General features: G+C 41.8%; 1 protein-coding gene across 1 annotated transcript in view; it reads left to right on the top strand.

The window, feature by feature from the left end:
* Window positions 1-16,341: 16,341 nt before the first annotated feature.
* CAT (catalase) overlaps window positions 16,342-20,626 on the top strand; it is a 29,572-nt gene continuing 25,287 nt past the window's right edge. The window contains exon 1 of the mRNA XM_004682933.2: window positions 16,342-16,506. Within this exon, the coding sequence (XP_004682990.1) occupies window positions 16,441-16,506 (66 nt within the window). The 5' untranslated portion in view covers window positions 16,342-16,440. The remainder of the gene's footprint in view (window positions 16,507-20,626) is intronic.

Raw genomic sequence — 20,626 nt, 5'->3', positions numbered from 1 at the left:
AAAAAAAAAAAAAAGGATCCTCAGCACTACAAAGTGTCCACTTATTTTTAATTTCTCAGTCGACAGAACATGCTTTAGAGAAGAAATTCACTTGGTAGTTTTGCTAAGGGGGATGTCAGGGCTTGTTAACTGTGCTAAATTAAGGATTAGAGTTTGGACAGCAAAGAACGGTCCTGCGCGCTAAACAAGACCTGTGGCTCCTGGTCAGGAACTAGTTTTCAGTTAAGATTCCTTGAGGCCCTGGCGGAGCCAGGGGGGCACATAGAGCTTGGTGCTCTAGCTGTGGCTACTTAGAACCAGCGATGATGAAACGCAATCTCAGGGCTGCCATCTCTTAGGAAGTGACGCTCAGTGGAAACTTTCCCAAGTGGAAAGTTCTTTAGAACAGCCAGACTTTCCTCCCTCCACCCTTTCATTGAATCCCCACGTCATCATTGCTCCCTGACTTAGGCTGAGCAAATAGTACTTCCCTCAGCCTTGATGCTGAGTCTCTCTAATTCCTTTTTCTTTACTGTACTTTCCCTCTGGCTTTCCCCCCACCTTTTTTTCTGATACTCTCTAGTTTCTTTCTCAGCCTTCCTTTGCAGTCAAGTCTGCACAGCTAAATCTGTCCTTAGTCCGACTGTGTGCTTGGGGCTTTCCCCAGGAGTGCCTATCTTGGCTCCTTACTCGTTTCTTGTGAATATTTAGATCCACAAGAATATTGAATAATAGCACATCTGCATCTAATCATGACCTGGCTCCAGTCACATCTTTCTAAAGCTTCCAGGCAAGGGATGTTTGCTACAAATACGGACCATAGCGACAGTGTTTCCATCTGCTTTTCATGTCCTAGATAAGTAGATGGAAGAGAGGGAGTGTTTGCAGCACCTGACATCCCTTAGATAGGCCTTTCCACATGTCTGCACTTGTACCTGAAACAATCTGTATTATAATTTCCATCTTTAAAAAAAAAAGGCCTTTTAAACACACTGTCACAGAACACAAAGAACTTGGACTTTGGTTTCACAATTTATGTGACTGACTCCATACTCTATCGTATTTCAGGTTATATAATATTTTGGACAGTTAACTTTTTTTTCACCATCTTTAGGACACAGTCTTTCACGTTGGTATGTGTGGGAGGGTGAAGAGTAACATGGAGAATATAACGTCAGGGAGGCTGTCTGGGCCAGGCAGGTTCATGGTTGATCTGAGCAAATGGAAAGAGAACCTGGAGCCTTCAGTGCTGAGCAGGGGACCAGGCACGCAGGCAGACCAGCAGGCAGGGGAAGGGGGCTGGCAGCAAAGGAACCTGCCAGCCCCTTCATCTCTGTGTTCTCTCCTCTTTCTATTTCCCACTCCTTGGCCCAGATGTCCATATATATATATATATATATATATATATTTTAAAAACTTCCCCCACTTTATTTAGAACCACACTGTTATTTTTTATTATAATAGTTTATTTGTACATTGTTTTTTGCCCTTTTCCATCTCTGCTGCAGTCCCCCTGGACTTCCCATCATCAGTTCACCCGTGTGCCATCACCATAGTCCCGTGCCAGATATCCACATTTTATAGGTCTGCGTGCCCTGAGCTCTCGGGCTTCCTGGCCCCGCCCAGTGTCTATAATTACAGGCACAGGAATCCCAGACTAGCTCTCCCAAGTGCTTTTTGCAGTAAATGGGTATGAAACCTGGGAGGAAAACAAAGCCACAGGGGGCATCTTAGAGACTAGCAACTCGGAGAAAAAGAGCCACATTCAACCCATCTTCCTTACAGAGGTATTTGTGTTTCCTGGTATAAGCCACTCACCTCTTGCTCTTAACCCAATGCAATGTTCCATCATGAATGAAGGGAGTCAGAACTTCATCTGCAAGTGAAAAAATGCTTTTATCTATTTAGGAAATTGTGATTTGACAACAGCACTGGGCAAGATGGCAAACTGATGTGGGAAGAAAAATACAATTTGACATTGCATTCTAGAGTGTTCATCAGTTTGAGGAGGCCTGGTGCCTTCTTTCCAAACACCCCAACTCCAGGTATCTGCGTGCTGTTTGTTGAGGGTGATAAGTGAGGTCATAAATTCAAGGTTGTGAGTGATCAGGTATGGGAGACATGTGTATGCTGTATTCTCCTAACAGCCTTTGCCTCCATTTTGGGCGTTCCCTTTATACATTTGAGTTCCTTGATTTCTCAGTCATCGCCACACTGACCACAGTTAAGGCTGAACTCCCCAGGCTTGCAGCCTTGGTTAGCCACCGCCGAATGCTTCTTCCTACTGGGAAGCTCTCTGCAGAGTTCACTGCGGAGTGAGGAGCCTTGGGATCCGTAATGTAGCTTCCATTTGTTCTGGCTCAGCTGCCTTGGCCCTTGACCAGCATCATGATACTTTCCTTTGCTCAAAGACTGATTTTTTGCTCTAGACACTTGGAAAGCAGAAGCTCAGACTGTGTAAGGAATGTATGTGGTTGTAAGTAGGGTGTCTCCCCCCTCCCCACACACATACTTAATTAACGTCAGATGTTGAGACTTGTGTAGCCAGAACTCCTGCCAGCAGAACAATACACAGAATCATCTCTAAACTTGCGAGCATGATCCTCAAGCAAGATAGGGCACGTTCCAAACATCACCAACGGCGGCCACAAAATCAGGGTCTGTTTTGAAGATAATAGCTGATAGTTACTAAACTAATATCAACAAATTATATAATAATGAAAAAGTCAGAAACAAATGTTTGCTGTCAAATAATTCCTTACCTCAGGATAATAACATCACAATTTACCATATATTTGGTCAGAGGATTTCAGGGTTTTTTATTTGTATTAACACACTAGAGCACATCATGATAGAAGAATATAAAATCTTATGCTAGCTCTCTGTGGCCTGATTATCTGACTTTAATAATATCATTTTATGGCTCTACTTCTGTCTTTGTGTCTTAAATGGTTCCTGTTAAAAAGTGGTCTGAGACACAATTGTCACATAGATGAAGTTTGAGCTCTCTGATTTCTTTACCTCTTTTTTTCTTGTTCTTGCTACAATGGACTCAGTCAGGATCTCAATTATCTACTGAGTATTTGTAATTAAGGGGCTGCTCTGGTGGTGCAGTGGGTTGAAGCACAGTACTATGGGGCTCTCTGAAATGACTGCAGCATGAGTTCAATCCCCATCCATCCAGGGAGGTGACCCACATGGCATGACAGATCTCTCCTGTCCTGCCTGCTGCTTCCCTCAGCAGCGTATTTCAGTACATTTGTATGGTCTGCTCCACACTCTGTTGCTGGTGAATCCTCTCACCCCCCCCCCCCTTACCTCTGGCCTACACCCAGTCCTTGTATTCATAAATAAGTAAATCCTTAAAAAATTATAATTAACATGTTGACTGAAAAAATCTGTATGTGACCCTTCCTAGCAATGTACCTATTGATACATTTTTGAGTAAATTTTCACTTTGATATATTAAAATGGCAGATCACTACAAAAATTATACAAATAACTGCAGTTTACCTTGTATGCAGTTTACCTTTTAGTTGTTTATGTCCTTCCCACATTTGGTTTTTCTTCTGCTTGCTCTCTTTTTGTGTGTGTATGTGTGGACTTTTTCTAAACCAGTGGTAAGTTGTAAACATCCTACTTCTTTACCACTAAATACTTCATTATGTGTTTTCCAAGAGAAAATATTCTCTTATATCACCACAGGGCAATGATCAAATCTCGGCAATTCAAAAGTAACACACTTTTATTACTCATTGGAAATGGATATATGATGCTTCATAAGTAGCCAGATAATATTCTTTTAACACGTCCCCTTCTAGTCCAGTAACACATTTTATATGTAGCTGACATAACCCTCTTTAAAAGTGGGAATAATTCTCTCATCTATCATTCATGATCTTGATATTTTGAAAAGTGCAGTTCAATTGTTTTGTAGTTTGGTCCTCAATTTGAGTTTGTCCGATGCTTCCTCATGATTAGGTGCAGGTTTTTGGCAGGAACACCCCAGAAGAGATGCAGTGTTCTAGTGTATCATATCAGGATACTTAGGGTGAGGTCTGGGAGGATCCCAGCACAGGAGCTTCTTGCCCATGACTTGGGTGTGGCTCTTTCTGTGTTTGCATGTGCTCACCAAAACTGAATTTTTAGAATCCCACCTTTTGCAGATTCTTATGGAAGTTCCCTCACATTAAGGAGGTTGTGATGGATCCTTAACTCCATTTGCAATTCACCTTTCTCAAGAGAATGGGCGTGGGAATGGGCTGAAAATTCCAGGCTTCTCGGCATGGCCACCTTCCACAAGCAACCCTCATAGAGAAACCATCCAAGATTCTACCCAGAGTCACCTCCCTAGGATAAAAGGCACTTCTATCACCTGGGAAATTATGAGTTTGGGGAGCTCAGTGCCAAGGACAGAGTCAAAGACGAATATTAGAACAAGAGACGCTCCTTGGGTTCTAATCAATTAGAATACTACAAGGACTTCAGGTGCTGTGTGTCAGAAACTGGGTCACTTTTAAATAATCTCTTAGCACTCTTTCTTTACTAGTTATCTTTTTTTTTTTTTAAGATTTATTTATTTGTGCATACAGAACGGGGTACAGGCCAGAGGCTCAGGGGTGGCGAGAGGCTTCACCAGAGACAGAGTGGGAGCAGAACAGGCAGATCAATGAAGTACACTGCTGAGGGGAGCAGCAGGCGGGCCAGGAGAGGTCTGCCACGCCATGTGGTCACCTCCAGGGCAGGCAGGAATCAAACTCATGCGGAAGTGGCTTTAACTTCTCAGTGCTGTGTTTTAACCCGCTGTGCCACCAGGGAGGGCCCTCTTTACTAGTTATCTTAGTAAATTAGCCATAATTCACTCATCAAGGAAGTTGTTTCACAAGGGGAGGAGAAACTGATTGTTATTCACTGGTATTTAGAATATTGGGTAGGATGGAACTGGGAAAGATGAAATCTCAGCACAACTTTCCGGAGAATAAACTAGTGCTTCCCAAGCAGAATAATGAGTGTGGGTCTGCTAGATGTAAGCAGCCTGTTCAGACGCCATTCTTTGTTACCTGAAGTTCTGCATTCCTATACAAGGTCCGAACTGCCTGGCCAATCAGTCTTAAGAGTCAAATCTTACAAGATGCCTTTTAAATCAACCAAGAGCAGAAGGCTTGATCACTCTGGGAAGGCTATGTGTCACGAGGTATGACAGGGAATGTCCAGCGGCCTGATAACCAATGCATAAAACTTACTGACTTTACATATCACAATGTATGACCAGGAACACCCGGGGGGCCGAGGAACAATGTGTGACAAAGGACCCCAGACACTGACTTGTGGAATGTCTTGTTGATAAGACTGGAACCATGGCCAGGGGTCTCGGATATGGTTTCCTATTACAACACTTGATCATCAAGCAGATAAGAATTATCCGGTCAGCAGACTCATGTGCCCCTGAAGCCTTAGATGACAAAACACATTCTTTAGCTTCACCCACCTTTTTGTCGTCCTACCCCACATAACTGATGCTGTATAATCATTCTATTATTAAGCGGCCAGCACCTTGCTTGCTCAGCAGCGTCCTGCCTTGTGCAGTCTGCTCCAGACTACTGTTGATCAGCCTGGTGTTGCCAATGCAACAAATGAGAAAAAAAAATACGATATGGGGTAAAAATGGAGGGCTAGCAAATGGGGCAAAGTTTGAAAGCTTGCTGTCAGAAGGTGAGCTAGACAATACACAGAATGCATACATTGTATATTGTATTCTTCTGATTCTCTATTTTAAAAAAGTAAATAGACCTTTGTTTTCAGATTGCATGAGGCAATTGTTTTACACTTGGCACCACAGGGAGAATTTTGCTTCAGGTCACAGAGCCTCAAAATGGAATCTGCTGTGTCCACTTATGCTTGAGCAGAGTTTCATGTTAGTAGTGGAAAAGATCAACCCACAGATCCTTTTGCCTACTGGAAACTGAGCCTTTGAATGGACTGTTCTCCCAGTGAATCTTGGGAATTTTCATCCTACTATTTTTAGAGGATGAGGGTCTGGCTGCATTTTGATGGCACAATGAAGAGACAAGTAATGACTAAGGGTCTTCTTCCTTCCCCTTCATTCTTGTTACCTCTGCCAGCTGCCTCTTCTCTGACATACATATCACTTTGGATTGTCCATCAATATCATGTGACTTTCTAGGCCTACGATGCTCTGAATCACAAATCCATGACTTTTCCCCATTCTTTCTTTCAAAGATAATCTGGAATGTCATTTCCTGTGGTCTTCTTCGGTTATATGGGTATAAAACATGAGGCCTACACAGGGGTTCACATCAGAAAACCAGGTCTGGAGGTGGCTGGGAGGTGGCAGAAGGGGTTGCCATCTAAAAATATGAGACCCTCACCCTCAATCTCTTTGTCTCCCTGTTGGCTTTACTGTAGAACAATGTCAGATCTGGAAGTAACCTGTAGAGCCTGGTGGAATTCTAGCCCCTTCACTTACTAAGAGACTTCGGGAGGTTACTTAACCTTTCTACTCTTCAGCACCCCCATAGGTAGAGTGGAGATGATGAAAGTTCATAATTTATAGGTTTTTTTATAAGCACTAAATGGGTTAATATTGGCCAATCCCTTTAGAGCAGAACCTGCAACTTAGTAGGAGTGATACAAATGTTTATAAAATAAATATGTTTGAGAAGATGGGTGTGTGGAACAGGAAGTTCTGGTTTAGGACAGTGTTTGGTCCTTGTTTGTTACAGTGTGGCCTCAGAGGAGTCACACTTACCATGGCCGGGGCAGTCTGTTCAGTACAGGATTCCCTAAAGGGGTGGTGATAATCATACCCCAATGCAGTTTGCTGTATTTCCTTAGCAGCCCTAACAATCGATAGAAGAGCCACATGAGACTCAAAAGCAGGCCTGAGAAATGCTGACCATAACTTGTATTGTGCATGTCATCTCCATCCATCCTCCCAATGACCTTGGGAGTTCAGTGTGGCAGATGCTGCTGGTTGAACACCCAGATTCACTCTCTCTTTCTTCTTTGTAGCCAAATGCCTGAATTAGCCAAGCACATGGTCAAACAAAACAGCCATGCACCCCATTGATAGAGTGGAGATGATGAAAGTTCGTAACTTATAGGGCTTTTATAAGTACTAGATGGGTTAATGTTGGCCAATCCCTTTAGAGCAGAGCTTGCAACATTGTAGGAGTGACTACATTTCCTGCTTCCTATCCAACTAGACATGATCATGTGACCACATTCTAGCCAAGGAACGTGAGCAGAGATGAAGTGTGCCATTTCTAGTTTGTGCTCTCAAGAGGTAAGGGCCCATGAGCTGGACCAGCCACCTTGGACTCAGAGATGAAAATTTTGTGTTGAGGGTGGCTAAGCTGCGTTCCCAGCCCAGTGCCATTTATGTCTGTCTGAGATGTTTTTTTGTCATAGAAAAAACCCTTTTATCTTGTTTATACCCTAACTTTTGGTTCTTTTTGTTATAGGCACCTGGGTTATATTAATACAGAAGAATTTCACACCTTCATTTTACAAGAGTTTGGAAAGATGAAGTGACTTGCCTGAGGTCATAATGCGTAAGTGTCCATGGTAAGATTCGCACCTACATTCTCTGATGCTCAAGCTGGAACTTTCGACTGTGTGCATTTTTTTTTGAAACCCTTTGGTCTATAATCTGGGTTTATGGGAAAGAGGGGAGGATAGAGACATCTCCCTTCCTAGTGTACCATCCCCAGCTTCCACTGATGGTTCCACGCAACATGTACATCTTGTAACTATTCATTTCTCCACAGATGTGTAATTGGGGTCTCAGCTCTAACTTGGATGTGTTGATTTATCTATGAGGTTTTTGTCATTTTCTTGGATTGTCAGAGTTTCAGGACCCAGAGATGAGTTCTGTATACAGATTTAAGCTCAAGATCAAGTACAAGTGCAAGATTTCATAGTATACAAAGGGAGACAACCAAACTACTGCAATCAAAGCAGTATCAAACAAAGACAATCAAAATATAGACAATCAAAGACTGCATCAGCAGGCAATAGCTTCATGCCAGGCATAGCAATCCCAATAGTTAAACATGACTGAGTTGCACAGGCCTTATAGAATCCCAGGCAAGTGGAGGAAAAGAGGAAAAGGCAGGAGTCAAAGCCAATCCCAGTCAAGTACAGAGTCTAGTGTACGTAGGTAAATTTGAAAAAGAATGTTATCCCAACACTGCTCGGGCCAGCATAGCACTTGGTCAGTGAAGACTTTTAAGACTTAAAGACTATTAAGAAGAAATAGAAGAAATATCTCAAGATTTCTTTTCTTTCCTTCCTTTTCAGATTTCTGTGGAAGAAGGGTGGATCATATAATGCTATGTGCTTAAAACTACCTCATAGTCATTTTCCAAGCTTCACATGGTTGTTATTTACACAAAGAAGCTTCTTAGAATTGTCAAGTTCAGACTGAGTGGCCTTCCAAAGTACTCCTTTGGAAGTACTCCCTCAGAGCATTCTTTACATGGAGCTATTGCTTGTTTGCTTGATAGATATATATATGTGTGTGTGTGTGTGTGTATATATACATATACATATACAACAATATATATGTATATGACATATATATATATATGTATATATATATATAATTTTGAGTTTACTTATTTTCTTCATATAGATTGCCTAAGATAGGATAGACATTCAGCAGATGGAATGAATCCATGAGGGTGATGATGGCTGAATATACCATGAAGTCTTTGTCCATTCTGAATAATAGAATTAGATATGCAGTCTATAAATAGCTAAGTCCAACTACTTACCTATCTTTCTATCTTTAACATTTTATTTCCAAGCCACTGTCTCATTGCTGATGAGACTGTAAAATGGCTCAAGATTTGTAGAAAACAATGCACAGTATGTCACAAGAGAAGTCAAATGCTCTTTTATCTGAACCAACAATTCATCTAGAAATGGATCCTAAGGAAAAAAATCCAACATAAAGGACAGATGCTTACTGTGTTGTTATTTAAAGCAGAAAACCTTAAATGTTCCCAGAAAGAGAACATGTATACTATACTATGATTCCATACTATGTAGTGTTGGGGGGCAAATACCAGACTGAGAAAGTGCATTTAATGACCTGGGCAAATGTTCATTGTATAGTGTTCAGTCAAAGAGCAGACATACGACATGGGGTATGCCATGGGGCTGGCTGGGAGCCAGGCTGTAGGCAGGGAGGGAGCTTTGGGCAGGTGGACAGCACTTTTTTCTCCAGCTGGATTCAGGACTAAGAATGTGAAGCCAAGGACAGGCATGCCTTTGTGGAGAGTGTCCGTGAGGGGCAAGTGGTGCGTTGGCAACCCACACTGATAAACAGGAGTCTGGAGCAGACTGCACAAGGCAGGACGCTGCTGAGCAAGCAAGGTGCTGGCCTCTTTATTGATAGAATGATTATACAACATCAGTTATGTGGGGTAGGACGACAAAAAGGTGGGTGAAGCTAAAGAATGTGTTTTGTCATCTAAGGCTTCAGGGGCACATGAGTCTGCTGACCAGATAATTCTTATCTGCTTGATGATCAAGTATTGTAATAGGAAACCATACCTGACACCCCTGGCCATGGTTCCAGTCTTATCAACAAGACATTCCACGAGTCAGTGTCTGGGGTCCCTTGTCACATATTGTTCCTTGGCCCCCCGGGTGTTCCTGGTCATACCTTGTGATGCATAGCCTTCCCAGAGTAATCGAGCTTTCTGCTCTTGGTTGATTTGAAAGGCAACTTGTAAGGTTTGGCTATTAGTGATTGGCCAGGCAGTTCTTACTTTGTGTAGGAATGCAGAACTGCAGGTAACAAGAATGGTGGCTGAACTCAGGCTGCTTAAGTCTAGTGGACCCACAGGCAAGGCTTTGGACTTTGAAGAAAATTTAATATTCAGCAGAATTTCAAGAAGTTGCTATGGAGGGACAAGAAGGTTCAAAGCTCACAGGAATCTCAAATCACTGATCCATACCCTGGTCACTGGAACCACTTTTAATGAGATAAACAGGAAAGTCTCAGGAAGCAACTTGGACGCTGGCCAGCTTCAACCAGAAGAAGAATGTAGCAAAAGAATAAACTCCGCTAGGTTCTAGTCTAAAGCAAAAGGGAAAAGAAAATAAGAAACCCAGAAGCACAAGAAGAATATAAATAGGTTTAAGCAGAATGTACTGTTCAGAAACAAGAATTTGAGAGGAGAAAGCAAGAGAGAAACTGCTCAGCAAGTAGATAGAAAGAAGAAAATGCTAGGGTTCAAAAATACTGAGCAACGAAGACTAGAAAGTGTGAATCAAACTTAAATTTATGAGTGAAATAGTGTCTTAGCACAATAAAAAAACATCAAGCCCCAACAGTTTTTCCTTAACCAAAGGTTGAACTGTTTTTCACCGAGTTCATCTATATGTGTAATGTACCTTGCAACAAGGGACTAAATTTTCCACATACACTCGATTGCTCAGTGATGCTGAAAGTAAAATGTTCAAATGCTTTTGTTCTTATAAATTAAAATTTTCTATGTATGCTCTCTGTACTATGATTTGTTGCTTATTTATTTGCCTCAGAAGGAAGGTTGACCTGAAGAAGGGAAAGAACTATTTAGTTGTCCCATGGGTGGGGGTCGGGGGTGTGGGGGGGCAGTAACTGAGCCAAGATACTGCCCAATCTGTTGGCTTTGTCAGAGGACCATAAATCCCAGAGAAACAAAAACTATTTCATGAGGATAATGGATTCAAGTGCATTTATAGGGTGGGGGTAGTGATGCCTCCTATATACGGCCACCGTGGTTCTTATGTTGGTGGAAATACAGGTGCCATCTATCAGCTGGCTATGGCTCCATTTACCAAGAAGCTGGATTGACTTCCCTTTGCCAGCCCAGCCATCAATGGACCAGTAATCTGATAAATAACCTAAGTTCTGGGCCCTCCCTGGTGGCACAGCAGGTTAAAGCACAGCACTAAGAAGATAAATCCACTTCAGCATGAGTTCGATCCCGCCCCACCCCCAGAGGTGATCCACATGGCATGGCAGACCTCTCCTGACTCACCTGCTGCTCCCCTCAGCAGTGTAGCTCATTGGTCTGCCTGTTCTACTCCCTACTCTGTCTCTGGTGAATCCTCTCACCATCTCTGCACCTCTGGCTTGTACCCCAGTTCTATATGCATAAATAAATAAATCTTTAAAAAAAATAACGTAAGTTCTTTGGGGATCAGTATTTGTTGACCTGTACTGCTGAGAATAAAGCAATTTTTACCATAAAAGATATTTTGGAGCAACAGGTTCAAGCATCTAATATGCAGGTACCATACGAAGTTCAGATGAAATCAAATGTGTTGAAGATATTTTAAAAGATAGGACACAACATTATATACAGAAAGTACACAAGGTTGTTGATAAGTCTTTGGAAATTGTGACTTTAAGCCCAATGACCTATAAAGAAAGCAGATCCTCCTGTAACTGTTTTATTCAGTTATTAGTTGAGGTGGCTTTTTGTATTGACATTATGACAAAATCACACAAAATCAAACAACAGTGTTTGATTCTTAGTATTCATGATCTGTGGAAATTTGACTTCCCTGGAGTCATACTAAATGGCCCAGAGCAAATCACTGCAGATATATTTGCTTACTTGTCCCCGCTAAATTGGATCAACCCCCGGACTGGACCCTAATGTCAAAATTCCAAGAAGCCAGTAAGAGTGACAACAAACTGTTTGACAAGACAGATAAAGTGACCTTTCTTCTACTTTTACTTTTTTTTTTTTACAATTCATTTACCTCTGATCCTTCTTCCTCCACTATTGCCTCTATGAAAAAGCCCCTACTTTGATCCCTTTTCAGGACACATCCTAGGTTTCTGCCTAAATCTATGTACCCTGAATAGCAATTCTCCATTATCCCCAAATAACCACATTTCAACTTGTCCACTTACTAAAATTCCTATAGAAAGTTAACAGCCATTATAAGTTTCCCTCCTGTCCCTTTTACCATACACATTAGAGATAGACATGAGAGAAAATATTGGTAAGAAAGACTTTCATAACCACCTATAAATGGTTGCTTATGTGTATTTTATTCCAAGCATTTTCCAAGCTTCTACTAGTAAGCCACACATTACTTAAAAAAAAAAAAAATGTTAACAACAAAGTCCAAATTCTGGTTCTTGTGTTTTCTTTTTCTTGAACACCCAGTTCAGTCATGGAGACTGGGACCTGGGAAGAAAAGACACATGGAGTTCCCCTCAGGATAGTTCCAACTGTGGCCATTGTCAGACCCTGAGACAACTGGGCTGCTTCCTCCTAAGTAATTATTCCTGTTAAGGTGGGAGCGAATATGGAAAGCACACAGGCATGGCTTGCAGAGGCATCTGCCTCTACCACTTACAAAGCACAGTCAATTGTAAAGGTTAAATTCTGCCCCCTCTCCTGCCAGTGAGGCTGGGTGAGTTGGAAACATGTAGCTGTGGTGGTGTTCACTGCTCTTCCTTCAAGGACATTCTGGATGGGGACCCACCTTTTTTCCTTATGTTTTGTTCATTTCCCTCTGTTTTCCTTCTCCCCAGTTTTACTTCACAAGGTCAGAGTGAAGAGGGTTAAACTGAAATATACAAAACATCCTGAGCCTTCCAGACAGTGGATGGAATCAGACTAGAAATCAATAAATATCTCATTTAATGTCTTTTCTCCTGCTGCTTGGTATACATGTCATCCAACAAGACAGAGCTCATTCTATTCATTCTTTTCTCCCAAATACTGAGGAAAGAAAATTTGCCTATAGAAGTTCTGTGACCAGCAAAAGCTGAGTGGCCAGCGTTTCTTTTGAACACTTTTAAGATGGACTGTTTTGTAAGCTTGGTTTTAGATCTGGGCTAAGGACATTATGCTTTGTGCCAGGGTATTTTCTTCCTTTGTGTTTATTTATTTCTTGAATAATCACAAAAATGGCATTTTCCAAAATATGATCTTATTCAACACCTAAAAAATGCTTATGTGTTTATATTCATAAACATAAATAAATCTGGGATGAAATTTGTCACTGAACCAAAATTTGGAATTATCTCTGGGAACCAAACAGGTTTCGATTCCAAAGAAGGGCTGATTTTCAGAAGTGTTTTCACTTAAACTAAATTATAGTTATTAAACCGATGAATAACTTCTACCTATGTAAGCAATATAAATTCATTTGTCATTACTTGGAAGCATAAACCTTATGTCAACATACAGGATAGGACATGATTTGAAACTGTCTTGTTTTTCCATTTATCTATCATTGGAAACAATTCCTTTAAAATATAAACCAACAGTAAAGAAATAGAGAAAAACAACAGTAATGGAAACAGACCCCACCCCCCCCACCCCACAGGACAATGTTTATAGACAGAACAAAGGTCAATACATGACTCTAGTCTCTTTTTATTAACTGTGTTTATTATTTTTCTTAGTTAAATGTTGAGTCTTTCAACATTTATTTATTCAACAAACTATGGACTCTGGAGATGAACAAACAGGGCTAGCATCCTGACTCTTTCTCTGAATAATTGTGCAACCTTGGGCAAACTATTTAAAAAAAATTAAAAGAAAGATTTACTTATTTATGAATATAAGAACTGGGGTATAGTCCAGAGGTGGCGGGATGAGAGGATCACCAGAAACACAGTGGAGAACAGAACAGGTGACTGAAATACACTGTTGAGGGGAGCAGCAGGCAAGACAGGAGAGGTCTTTGGGGAGCAAACCTGTGCTGCCCCAGCTGCCATAGTTTTATAGTACAGACACTTAATCGGCTGAGCTGCCAGGGAGGCCCCAGGCAAGGTATTTAGTCCAGCTCTTTATGCCTCAGTTTCCAAACCGATGGACTAAGAATGAAAATAGAACCTGCATGCTGGGAGAGTTAACTGAGCAAATCAACACAAAAAGTTGAGACAGAGAATAAGTGTTCAATAAATACAGCAGAGAGCACGGTCCCAGTCCTCGCAGTCCTGGTGGAGTTTAAACTTCAGTGGCAAGTGTGGATGGCGTGGGTAGCAAAAACATCAGCCAAATTACACTGTTAATAGTGTCTCCACTACTGTGTTTAGTGTAATGAAGAAAAAAATAAAGGCCATTAAAGATAAATTTGTGGGTTGCTTTTCCAAAGAACTTGAAAATTGAACTTTTATCACTGAAGTCATTAATATCACACTTTTGTAAAATCAAGAACATCTGAAATATCTACATCATATGACCAGTCATCCTACGTCGTTTTATTGAAAACAAACTCAACAGTTGAGAACTACGAAGACGATGGCATATTTCTATATATCACGGTATTTAAAGATAAATCCTAGCAACTGAAAGGAGGGTGGGGGAAACATTCAATCATTTGATTATAGCAACAAGCTAGTCAATAACTTACTAAATGTCTTACTTTTTAACATGGCTCTTTACTAGTTTACTTTTAACATGGCTCTTTGAAGACATGGGGTATTTCAAAATTCTTCTCATCTGGGGCTAAAATTTGGGGAACTACATTATTGCAGTTTTTAAAACTAGCCAAATTTGGCACCTTTCCAATGCACATGGGGGCTGAGTACCTCTTCCCAAGCACCTGCTTATCTCTCCAGGTTGTTTTTATTTAGCGAGGCAGGAAATCACACCATCTTAAGTAATTAGTAAAAAAGCTTAGAAAGTTAAGGAAGTGTGAAAAGTAAAAATGAAGAGCAGTTATAGGACCTTTTTAAGTACCAGCCAGTGTTTAAACTGTACATACCCCACTGATAACTAGTAGGCACGATTCTTACATTGCTTTTATGTAGGAAAATACCGAGGTATGAGAGGCGTTAATCTGCTTAGGATCACACAGCAAGGAAGTGGTAGAGTTAGCAGAGGAGCATAACCACTTGTTCTACCTTCTCCTAAAATAAATAATATGGGTAGAGATAGAAGGGTAAGTGAAAATTCTGTTCTTGCTTCTGGAAAATACAAGAAAAGGAAGAGTTAGACCTCAGGCATCCAAAAGAATGCAGCGAGTTAGACAGACGGAGAGGTGGAACAGACATCAGAAATGGGGTTTTAGCTGGGGGACAGAGAGATTTCAGGAATCATGGATATACAACCCACATAGGCTATTATGCCAATCCTGCCAAAATGAAAAATATACCACTTTTTTATTTTAAGGAGACACACACACACACGCACACACACACAACCTGTATATATGAGCACACACACACATATAACCTGATCCTATAATGTGTTTGTGTGTGTGTATCCTGACCCCAACTCACCAAATCCCCCAAAGACCTTCCTCTGTGTGCATCAGTAATAGGAGAGGCTCAGTGAAGATTGGTGCAGAAGTTGTCTGTTTTATTCATTTCTTGGTAACAGTATAGTCCCATGGTACTAGCAACATAGCATATACTCAGAAACAGAATCTGCTGACTAATAAGGTATCTTCTTAGCTATCAAGTTCTTCCACTAACAAAGGCAGGAGAGCAGTGATTCAGGGTTCAGCTCTGAAACCATGAGCCCAAGATCTGACCCTTAGCTAGCTTTTAAGTTTTAGGTAAGATCCTTCATCTCTCTTAATCTGCAGATTCTTCACATTTAAGATGGAATATCCCAAAACTTTCACCAAAGGATTGCTGCAAAGATTAAACTATATAATGTGGCAGACGTCTGGCAGTGTCTAGCACATAGCAGATACTCAAAATATGGGACTCTCCTCCTTGGATTTTACATTATTAAGACCAGTCAGAACTTGACAATGTTTCATTTTTCTGTTCTTTTTAAAGGCACGTTTTTTCTGTGCTTAGTGTCCGTGATAAAGGAAAAAACAAAGTACCATTTGAGAGTAAGATTAATGGTTATACTTAATTGCAGAATCAGTGCTTGCATTTATTTATTCCAAATTCCATCAATCCTTGTTGCAATCAATACTTACACGAGGGTATGCCAAAGCTTCGCCTTGCACAGAAGAATTCAACCCAGCAGTTCTGACTTTTAGAAAACTGCGAACATATTAATACAGTTCAAAGCCCAACTCAGCAGGGCTTAACCATTTCTTCAGCAAACCTGCCCACTAACTTGCAGTCCTGAAGGGGCCAGTGGGAAGTAGATAACCAGAGGAGTCAGGTCCCCAGAGGTGGGGCCTCGTCCTGAGTCCTTCGATTAGGGGGTGTGGCGCGGAGAGGCGGGGCACCCTAATCCAATCCCAGTGGCCCCAGGTCGTCAGCTCCCCTTCCCTCCCGAGTCCTTGCTCTTCGGCCCTCTGCTTCCTCCCCTACTTGGCGTCCCAGCGCCTCGGGAGCGGCCAATCAGGAGGCGCCCTGCCGAGGGGGCGGGCCGGGGCGGAGCCGCCTGGAGTCTGAAGTCGCCTACTTTAGCCGCGGGGCCGCACATCTAGTCGCCTGTAGAGGGTGGAGACGCGTGCTCGGAGGTCGCCTGCGACGTTCTGTGACGCCGATCGGACACCATGGCGGACTCCCGGGACCCGGCCAGCGACCAGATGAAGAACTGGAAGGAGCAGCGGGCCTCGCAGGTACACCCTAAGCAACTCGAGCCCGCGCCAAAGTCACGCACAGAGCCTGGGCGTCGGCGATAACGGCCCTGGCTTTCCGGGCGACCGGGGGGCTGTACCACTGATCGCGGGCGGCGGGGGGCGGTGCAGATGGACTGTTACATTCCCGGGGAGGAGGGGAGAAGTTTCTGGGCCTGCGGGACTTGTCAGTGGCAGGGCGCGCGTGCTTGGCACTGAAATTTGCACTTTTGCCAGCTAGGACAGAGGTCACAGTTTTAGGGGAGGAATGAAGGTGCGTGGGGGAAAGAGGCAGCGAGCTGCAGCTGCAAGGGAGAAGTATGGGGGAAGAGGGAACTGGCTTAATCTAGCGTTAACCTTGTTCAAACAGTAACTACAAGTTTTAATATTTGCTCGCGCAGTGGGGGCAGGGACAATGTTTTACCATCTCGGTGTCCCCAGCAGCCATGGTGGTGACTACTACTTAGTACGAACAGCATTAAACGACGAAACAAAACAATGATGTAGCCATTATTTCTTTGCATTTGAAAACGTCAAGCCTGGCTGGCATGTTAGAGCCAGAGCGACACTAGGGGTCGATTGATGCATTTCTTCATGCCTTTTCTTTGAGAACCTGCGTATGATGAGTCCTGTGCAGGGACCAGGTGTATAATAAGTTGGAATGATGTCACAGCTATGTTGAGAAGCTCAAGGTCTTGTTCGAAGACTTGACTACGGTAATCAACAGCTGATGACCGTGACAGTGGTGAGGACTCTTCGTACAGGTTATCTGTAAGGTGTAAAGGCAGTGTCTGACTTGACTTACTGGCTCCCCAGAGCAGGTGACATCTATCTGAGCAAGGGCTTTAATGATGAGTAGGGTTTAGCTCACTTGCAGTGGGTGAAGCATTTCTGTCGTCTCCCCAGGGGTGAAGAGCCTTAAAGGGCACTCCAAGGTGGTTGAATTAGAAGAGAAAACATCAAGTCGCAGTGTTCTTGCCACAGATTGGCCCAGAGGGTCTAAGGGACTTGCCCAGCTCCCAGAGCTGCTGGTTAATAGCAGAGAGATTAGGGCTGTGCCCAGTTCTCTTTCTTAAAACCACGGTGTTAATAGTAAGCACCCATGGATTCCTTGATGGTTTCTTGTCTGTGAGAAGGCTGCTGTTCTCCTCTAGGGACTTTGGAAAATCTCTCATTCAGTCCTTTGTGATGTTCTTGGGTAGTTCAATTTTTTTTTTTTATGAGTTCTAGAGTCTTATTAATCAAGACATGCAGGTTAGTGGCAGAGTCAAGATTAGAACTCAGATTCTTGGAATTCAGGCTCTTCATACTCGGTTATGGCCAAGTCTTGACTCACACTGAAGTTTTCTTGAGTAGTTGGTGAATAGGGAAAAATCTGAAAAGTTTTCAAACAAAGCTTTATCATTTTTAAGGGACTCCTCTTTATTCAAAAACTAGCTTGACTTCATTGTTTGAGGGAATCATTAACTGTTGTTAAATCATTAAGATCCTGCTGTTAATTTACTGGACCTACTTCGTCATTTGAGAAACTGCACCCACAAAGCACATCTATAATTGGTGGGCTCACAGTGGAAATACTGCTGTTACCTCTGCCTGCGGCGTCTCTACACTCTACACTGTGTCAGTTGTCCTTTTTGAGTCACATTGATGTCTTGTTTCTCATCCTCAGCTATTCTGAGTGAAAGCTGCTTATTTCTTTGAGGTTACTCTTCTTCTCAAGATGCTCCCAAAGGAATTTTGCATGCGTCACATAGTCTGTATAGTTTTCCAATTTTTTATTATAAAAAATTTCAACATTGAGAAAAGTTGAAAGAATTTTGTGCAGTGTACACCCATAGATCCACCATCTAGATTCTACTGTGAACATCTCACTTTTATTATATATTATTTCATCTGTCTTTTTGTACATTCACGAGCCCCTTTTTGGGAGGGTTGATTTTAGAGTAAGTTAGTTGACTTTGCCCCTAACACTAAGCATGCAGATGAACAGAATTCAATGTTTATATATGCTTTCAAGGTAATTTCATGTACTATGAAATGCAAAGATATTAAATGTACTACTCCATGACATTTTAATAAATACATATACCTGTGAATCCCATCCTCTTGGCAAGATGTAGTAAAGTCATCCTGGATAGTCCCACTTGTTTCCTGAAATTCTTGTAATCTTACCTAGGGACTTACTGTCTTGATTTCTCTTTATAAACCATCAATTTGTATATCTTTTTGTGTAACTCTTTATAATTTAACAAGAATGTTTTAAGATTCAAAAAAGGAAAAATGCTTTAAGATTCATTCATGTTGAATTTATCAGTGATTTGCTCTTTTTATTACTGAGTGGTTTTCTGTTGTATGATTAGGCATTTATTTATCTGTGCTGTTGCTGGACACCAGGACGAGTTCCAGTGTTTGGCTGCTATCAATAAAGCTGCTCTCAAAAGTCAGATACCTCTTTTTGTGCATATATGCTTCCATTTTTCTTAGGAAACACCGAGGAGTAAGAATTGCTGGGTCATAGGGTGTGTGACATATGAGAAATTGCTAAGTCCTTTCTCAAAGTGGTTATACCACTTCATACTCCATTAACACGATACAATAGTTTGCTTTCTCCACGTCCTGCCAACTTTTGGTGTTACCAGTCTTTAAATTTAACTTGTTCTGGTGGGTGTGAAGTAGTATCTTGCTGTGATTTTTTTTTCTTTTAGATTTATTTATGCATATAAGAACTGGGTGTAGGCCAGAAGTGTATGTGTGTGGAGGGGGTGCTTCAGAGGATTCACCAAAAACAGAGTGGGGAGCAGAAAGAACATGCATATCTATTGAAATACACTGCTGAGGGGAGTGTTGGGTGAGACAGGAGAGGTCTGCTGTGCCATGTGGGTTAGTTCCCTGTCCGGCTTTCAAACTCATCTGCAATGGCTGGTGATTGTTTGATAGCACTGAGAATTTAACCCCTGTGCCATCAGGAAGGCCCCCTCACTGTCCTGTTAGTTCATTTGGCTCTGTTCACCAGTGATGCTGAGTTTCTCTTCATATTGGTTGGTATGTTGATTATCCATTCATTTTCTCCTTTAAAAAATACTGGATTGTTGGTCTTTTTATTTTGATTTATAACCTATATTTTAAATTAAATCACATATGTGCCTATGTGCTATGATCATCCCAAAATAGATGATGGTGTAAACATATTAGAAATATATGTCTCTTATCTTATGGGACAAAATATCTTGAATTTAAAGGGAGGGAGCTGTGTTTTGCTCCCCACAGTTATTGAGGGCTCCAGGCTGATGGAGGTTCTCCATTTTTCAGCACCTGGCTTTTAAGGTCATCCTGGGTGTCATTGTCCTGCCACAGAAGGTAAAGAGGAGGAAGGGCTATACTTTCCTTCAGGGTCCTGGTTGGAAGTCACATAGGTCACCCTCATTTCATTGTCTGGAAATCTGTCACACCTAACTTGAGGAAACTTGGGACATATAGTCTGCCCTGTGTCCAGGTAGCTGACCGTACTGCATTAGTCACGCCATGCATTGCATACTTAGTGCATATTGATCCAGTCAGTATATGGAGAAGGGTCACCGACATGATTTAAAAAAAAAAATGACATTTTTTTTTTACTCTCTGACGTGAAAATGCTCTTTCTGCTAGAAAATTATGACAGTGTCAGCAGTAATAATTTCTTAAAAATTTTTTCTTAAAAAATTTTTAAGGGGGATTTCTTAAAAAAAAGTTATCTCCCTTACTTGGCAAGTGCTTCTATCTACAAGGTCAGCTCTGTGTCACTGCCCTTCTCCTCCCCCTGCAATTTGATTTTATTTTGTGCTGGACAGTGAGAGCTTTATGTTTTGGAACCACCATGAGGGCATCAGTTTTCATCCTCCTCAAGAAGCAGATGCAGAATGCCAAGCTGGGTGTATCCTCATTTGGAGCCAGATTGCCAGCCAATGCAAAGGCAGCCTTATTGGGCAATTTCTTCTTGTGGTAAGGTTTTGTTGTGGACAATTGATTTGATCTTTAAAAATAGCAATGAACTACGAAAAAGATACTTGTACCCCCATGTTTATTGCTGCTTTATTTACAATTGGAAAAACATGGAAGCAGCCCAAATGCCCAAAAGTAGATGACT

Source organism: Condylura cristata, unplaced genomic scaffold (genome assembly GCF_000260355.1).
Source record: "Condylura cristata isolate star-nosed mole 26May11 unplaced genomic scaffold, ConCri1.0 scaffold00015, whole genome shotgun sequence".
NCBI classification, from domain to species: Eukaryota; Metazoa; Chordata; class Mammalia; order Eulipotyphla; family Talpidae; genus Condylura; species Condylura cristata.
The sequence above is the reverse complement of the archived record's forward strand: the minus strand, read 5'-3'. Positions and strand labels throughout refer to the sequence as shown.